The sequence below is a fragment of the Misgurnus anguillicaudatus genome, chromosome 3 (assembly GCF_027580225.2).
Source record: "Misgurnus anguillicaudatus chromosome 3, ASM2758022v2, whole genome shotgun sequence".
NCBI lineage: Eukaryota > Metazoa > Chordata > Actinopteri > Cypriniformes > Cobitidae > Misgurnus > Misgurnus anguillicaudatus.
Window position 1 is genome coordinate 48,263,305 of NC_073339.2, and position 7,414 is coordinate 48,270,718.

General features: G+C 32.8%; 1 protein-coding gene across 2 annotated transcripts in view; it reads left to right on the forward strand.

The window, feature by feature from the left end:
- Window positions 1-3,828, forward strand: part of LOC129445116 (neural cell adhesion molecule 2) — a 205,048-nt gene extending 201,220 nt beyond the window's left edge. The window contains exon 17 of one of the 2 annotated variants that reach the window (XM_073866293.1): window positions 1,140-3,828. In XM_073866293.1, the coding sequence (XP_073722394.1) occupies window positions 1,140-1,254 (115 nt within the window). In that variant the 3' untranslated portion in view covers window positions 1,255-3,828. The remainder of the gene's footprint in view (window positions 1-1,139) is intronic. The other variant, XM_073866294.1, reaches the window with a different exon arrangement.
- The last annotated feature ends 3,586 nt before the right edge of the window (window positions 3,829-7,414 follow it).

Genomic DNA, 7,414 nt, shown 5'->3' on the forward strand with positions numbered 1-7,414 from the left:
AGGTATTTTTCAGCTGGTCTAGATTAGTTTTTTTGGGGGGGTGCCTTTTAAGGACAGTCAATTGTATATAGAAATAACATTAAGACAGGAATTAAACTCAGTTTAGTGTATCTCATAACCAGTCGTGCCTTCAGAAAATGTTAATATGGTGGCCACAGGAGGCCAGAGCAAATCATGAGGAGAATTCAGTGCAGTATATAAGGGTATAGAGAGTTATTTTTGACACAGCCAAGAGCAGATTAATAGTCTCTTATCTACGCCCTAGCAACAACAAAAAAAAATGTTTGCAACAGATTTGCAATGCAGGTACATCCAGTACTGAAAGTTGTCAAAATACAGTACAATACAGTACAAAGATAGGAAGGTATCTGAATGCAATGTTTGCTTTACTTCTTTTCTACTGTGATAAGACTGCAAAGTGGCAAAAAGTCAGCCGCCAAAACTTTTGGATGCAGCCATAAGTCTAAATCCTAATTTTATTTAGTCTTGTTTGCCAATTATCTATAAACATCCTTAAAACAAAATTGATTTCCATAAGAACCAAAAGCCTTTTTGTCTTTATTTCAGAAAAATCTAACAGAATTTTGTGAAGTTTATGTTTTAAAACAAGAACCGAGATGTTTGCAGGGCAAGAAAAATAATCTTGTTTTTGCTTTTGAATGTAATTATCTTTCTTACCCAAACAGTTTGTTCTTTTTTTAAGCAAAAGCATTAAGATTATTTGTTAGATTTTTCTGCAAGACATAACATTTTCTATAATTTTGCTTTAGACGTAAAAATATCTGCTTTTAAGGACTGTAGTGGAAAACAAGACCATAAAATCATAAAAGAAAAATATTTTTCCAACTTTCAAACAATGAAAGTTTTTCAAGCCCACTTCAAAGTTTGTTCTGGCTGGTTGGTTGTCTGTAGAGGTCCACTAATTGGTGAGAAATTGAGTTGGATTATATTTCATTGATCGGTTGGTTGGTCAGTCAGTCAGTTGTTTATTGTTTGTATTTATTGTTGTTGAATATTGAACAGTTGCATATTAAAGTAATGCATGTTTGTTTTTCTCTGCATCTGTGTTGTTACACATTCACATCACGGCCATCACAGCAAACACGTTTGAACATCGTCTTCTCGCTTCTCTAACGCAGGAAACTCCCACTAAAGGAAGAAAATGGTAAAGACGTCCTGAAGCCGGATTTAATCGAGATCAAAGTGCGCGGTGACAACAGCCTTCACACAAAACACGACGACAGTAAAGCATAATGGAGGCCGTGCTGAACATTCCCAGCCCATTCAAACTAAGAACAAAACCAGAAAAGAAAAAATATGAAAAGAGAATCCTTCAGATTGGATGAATAATGAAGATATGGGCGTGTAAATATGTTGAAAGGGACAGAGTTGAGTTTTTTGTGATAAATCTATGATGGTCTTTGTATTCAAGGCTCCAGCACTTTGGGTTGCCGTTTTTGTCTTTGGCCTTTTTTTCGTGTTTTGATGGCATCATGAAGATCTCCTGCAGCGGCGTCCTGACACAACCCAACGGATTTAAAGATTTTTCTTCTCTTTTCCAGGCATGTCGAGTAAAAATCGAGTCCACTGAGATGTCTGACTATGTCGTCTTATAAAGTCTTGATTCTTTCAGATTCTGGCCATCTTCAGCTACGTGTCGGTCTTTCAGTGTTTTTCTAGAAGTGTGGAGAATTTCACCCGATGAAATTATGGTTTGAATTCACAGCCTGCCTTTATTCGGTTTTTCAGCCCTCTGAGACCGAACATCTCTATTGGGTTTTCTTATATACTCTTGATAATTTCATCTGCTGGCCGTCACATCCTTCAGACTTCTTCATCAAGTGTTTGTAGCAGCTGTGATCTTTGAAGAAACACAGAGGAGTCAAAGCGAAATCCTGGCAAAACTTTCAGTTGTAAATTGAGTTGATAGTTTCAACTTTGACTGCCATGACGTCAGGTGAAATCTAGTTAACTGTATGCATGAGTGTGTATGTGAGTATGGCCAGAAATATACTGTACTCCACACAAATCAAGACATGAACACTTAGACAAGGCATTGCAATGTGCAGTTTTAAGCTACGTTTACATGACAAGGATGTAGTCAATACTGAGTTTTCTCTTTGCATTTTTTTCTGTATGACAACAAAGTCAGAAAGATACATGTTTACACAAATATGCAAAAACAAATAGTATTAAATGTGGCAGGCCAGTAGATGGCGATGTTACTTTGTAAAGAAACACTACACGCCTCCGCACATACCCATTCTTCTACAGAGCGATAAATACAAACAATCAAGACAACAAAAGCATCGATCAGTCTTGTGTAGACGGACGATGAGGTAGATTTATTACTACAAGTGACCCTGGACTATAAATCACTTAAAATGATGTAAACTTTGTTGAAGATGGATTAATAAACTCAGTATCTTGAGCATCACTAAACAAGTAAAAAAATCTGCCAATGGGGTGAGAAAAAGAAATCTTAAAATAAGTTTACTTTTTTTCTTAGTCACTTAATTCAAGAAACGTTTTCTCACCCCATTGGCAGATATTTTTTGCTTGTTATAAGAACAAATTTACTTAAATTGTATGGTTTTTTGTCTAAAACTAGACTCATTTTCTTAGGTCATTTTGCACATCTTGATTTAAGAATATTTTGATATTTTTTTCTACTGAAAACAAGACAAAAATACAAAGAAAGTCATTATTTGCGGTGTGTATTTGAGTGATGATGTGCAATATGTTTCTGGTCACTGTTTGCCAGCTGAACCGTGCACTTGAGTTATTATATTTATTATATTTTACTATAGTTTATATCTGTTTGTACATACATGAGTTTGTTGTAGTCTTAATGTATAACAAGTGTTCATGAAAATCAAATAAAGATCAGGTCAACTCTTTTCTGTAAGATTCATAAAGGCATCACTGAGCAAATCTGAACATTTATTGTTAAAACCTTATCTGTATTAAGATATTGAATGCAAAAAATTCATGCATTTTTACTTGCCTATTATTAATAATTATAATATTTTGTGGGATTTATTTCGATAAGATTAAACTTGTAGTATGACAACCCTGGCAAGAGATGACAGTATGTGCGCTGGTTTAACACTGGAAGTTAAGTTAGTAATGTGTTGTTAATTTGCACTTTTAACAGATGTGAGAAACATCTCTTATGTATTCTGTATTTGATCCGTGTCTCTATGCCGAAAAATCAAGAGGAAACGTGTATCAAGTTAAACTAAACTGGAATTGTCTCACATTAGGCGGCCAAAACAAATCAATGAAGTAAATGTTGTTTGTGTGACAGAGAGACTGAATCATCTGACATGATAATAATCACCCTGTAGTTTTGGTCACTGCAAAGAAAAACTCAATTCAGTTGTCATAAAATCAAACATATATTATATTTATAATAAAGAATGATGTAAAACACAGTTTGTTGCAGGTAGAAGATATTTATACATTTCAGTTCCTTCAGCTGAATTAATAAGATTTTATTTTCTGAACATTTGAAAACAATCATTCTGATATATTATATATTCATATTCATTGTATCATAAACACTCACACACATCATTCTAATGAATTTCTGTTCTATGCATAATTTAAGTAAGATCTCTCATGTGACTCTGTTTGATGTTATAACTCTGATCTTCTGTGTATATCAGGCTTTTGGTTAACAGGGAACAACAGAACTCACTGTTAACGCTGTATTTTACACTTGTAAATAAATGTGTCCTGTTATGAGAAATTCTCACTTTATTTGTCAGCGTCGAATAATTCTTATATAATAATTAGTTTTAATGAGCTCATCTAAGTGCAATGAATCTTTTCTGTTAGTATGTGAGAGACAGATGAGATGAGATAAAAATTTGTGACTTTAGTTAAGTTTACTTGTACTTTACCCGGGTGATGGTCAGTCATCTGATGACATGAAACGAAATTGAACATGAAGATTATGTAAATGTAAAAGTTTCGTTAAAGTTGTTTTTCAAAAGATTGTTGTATTGAAAAACTTTCATTTGTTTTGGAATATGTGATTTTTTTTACAAATGACTTATCTGTGAGCTTCATTATTTAAAAAAATTAATATGCCCTTAAAATCTTTAATAAGAAATGCAAAGCGGCACTGTGCAGACCGATCGGCGAGGTTTACCGCTTGCAAATGAGGAAGGAGTTGAAGACGGACCCGTCAAGTGAAACACCGGTGCTTGCTGTAGTGATGTGTGCGCTGTGTTGCCTTTTATTTAAAAATCGAAAAATAAAGTGAATTTGTCAAAAACAAAAAAACTTGTAAATGTTGCCACCAGAAACCCTTTATATGGAGTATTTTTGTCGCTGTTTATACTGTATGCCCGAAAATAATGGGAAGCATAAGCATAGATTATTAAAACACCTTATCTTTTTAAATGTCTTTCACTTCTTTAATTTTAATTATCTTATTACATGACACAATATATATCATATTATGGTTATATTAACTCATTCCCAGCCAGCCTTTTTTTTTAAGTTGCTCGCCAGCATGTTTTGTGATTTTCACAAAAGTTTCACAAAATGTTCTTCTATAAACATACAAATATATCAAATGAAAAAACAGATCCTCTGCTTTTAAAAGTTGTTTATAAGTTGGGTAAGAGTAATAACTCTGTTTCATATTGACTTTAATTGGTTATGAAATCATTATTTTGTATTTTTGTGTTTTTCTACAGCAGTTTTAGTGGTTGCGTTCAGCATGAATGTTTTTATTGACTCTTTTATTAAACTGCACAGCATTGATAATAGAAAAACCTTCAGGCTGACTTAAAACAATCAATTATCTAAACGTAGAGCAATTACCTCTTAATGCTTTCATTGAATTGTAAAAGCATCTGAAGGTGAATCACAGACAGACACAAACTTTTAGCTTAATATGAGACCTTCATAGCTTTTAAAGAGATCTGAAAAACAAGTCAACATCAAATCTAATCTACTGTATATTCATCTGCTTGAAATGAATTTATTGTGATTGATTTTTAATAAAAATAACAAATGTGTTTAGTTAATAAGCAAGTGCAGGCAGTAACTAAGAAAGAAAAATAGAAGTTATAAATATATAACAACATAAAAGATGTTGCAGATTTTTTGTATTTTCTGCTTGTGCAAATGCAGGTTGCAATGCAGTATGAGCATAAACAAGGTCTATTGTGATTACTATATCATCTGTTTTATTGCTCCATTGATCAGCTTTTGCCTGATTTCTCAACAATAAATGGATGGAAGAAACACATTAAAGGTATAAACTTAAATATCATATTATTATAATCCATCTGAGAGCTTTAAATCACTCAGGATGATCAGTGAATAGCTCATTGTCTCCTGAGGAAGAAAGTGTATTATCTTTATGAGAAATGAACCTTTTTAGTTTACAGTGTATTTCAAAAATATTGCTTACCGTCACACCGTTTGCTGTCTTTATGAAGTAATTAAAATATAGGAGTTATAAAAGTGCAGCGTTCCCCTGATAATAATACTGAAGATTGTTGCTCTTATTATATAGCTCTCTGTTTAATGTGGAAAATGAATTAAAGATAAAAATAAATAACTTTTCTTAAATAAACATACTTCAGCTTTAAATAGTGCACATTTTTTTAATGAATATCTACAATAAACATGCAAAGCAGTGTTATCATCCATAAGTATAAAATGCCTGAAGTCAAATCAGCTGAGATTATGCAGAAAAAGACTGTAAACTATTGACAGAATTGTAGAAGAAAGAAAGAAAGAAAGAAAAATAGAAACAAAGAAACAAAGAAAGGGTTGGAACAACATGTGGGTAAGTAAACAATTATTTTCATTTTTAATTATTTAACTAAATGTTATATAACCATTAAACTATTTGGATGAAATCTACAGAGTGATGCCAAGACAACATCAGACCTGATCAGACTCAAAGTCTCAGTAAATGGATTATCCAGCAGCTTTCCTAATGTTGGGATTGTAGTGTTAGTGAGGAACATCAGTAGAGGATGAGTTTAATCCCCTCACCCCAAAAACCTGAGGCTGGTGACATCTCATGCAAAAAGCAGAAAAATACTTTGGATAGTATTTTGTATTTGAACATTGTTTTGAACATTGTTATTATTACTGAATTAGTTCATGACTTGATTTAAAATTCTGTAATATGATATGAGTAAATGTTATTGCAGGTTTGAGAAAAACAGTTTGTGATGCAAGCTGAAAGTTCAATGTGCAAAAATATGAAAATCTGATTTCATGTATTTGAACAACTAAAAGAAATTTTAAAAACATGTTGTCATTGCTTATTTTTGTTATTTACTAAGAGCTGTTTTAATACCTCTATTTAAATTTTTTGCAGTAAATAGAAATTGGACAATGAATCACAGGAAATTTTACAGTAAAATACACATTGTAATATATACATTGTAGTATATATTACTGGGAAACAGACTGTAAAATTATTGTATATTTTACAGTAAAAAATATAAAATACTGTAAAAACAGTAACAGCATGTTAAACAATACTGTAAAAATGTATACAGTATTTTAAATAGTACTGTAAAATGTATACAGTATTTTAAATAGTACTGTAAAACTTTATACAGTATTTTAAATAGTACTGTAAAACTGTATACAGTACTTTAAATAGTACTGTAAAATTGTATACAGTATTTTTTACTGTAAGTTATTTTACAGTAAGTTGCTGGCAACCAGCTGCCAGTAAGTTACTGTAAATTCTACAGGAAATTTTTCACAGTGTATAATCCACACGAATGGGATTTCATGAGTTAATGGCTGTTTCTCAATGTCAAGGATACTTCCTTGGCAGGACTAGTCCTTACAAGTCACTTCCTTTAGAGGCTAGACGGGGCTCCTCGTAAGAGAACATGAGGCTCTAACGGAGAACACGTTAAATGGAACAGGCTAGCAAGTGCACGTCATTGCGTCAATGAAAGGTGTGCTTTCGGTGCTGCGCGCATAGGATTGTGGGTGATTTCAGCGCGCGAAGGATACACATATGCATCCTTTCATGTATATGGGATATTTCTCAAACGAAGGACTCAGTCCTTGACTGAAATTCCGAGGATCCTCGACATTGGAACAGTCTTTCGACAGACGTTGATAACGTAGCATTCTCGAAATTCTGGCTTCCGAGGATCCTTCCTTGACATTGAGAAACGGCTCATGTTTCAGTGTGGACTAAAACAACACCAATTTGGCAACCAGAACCTAATCTACTTGTGTTGTCTTTAAAGGTGAGTATTAGATTTTATTTGTTTTGAAAGTTTACTCATATTTAAACTTAATGTGAGATGACCACACATAGCAACAAAAAGCAAAAAAAGTAGTAGACACTAATGATGTATATAAGTCTTGGTGAAGGTGAGTAAATGACCACAGATATTTCATTAAT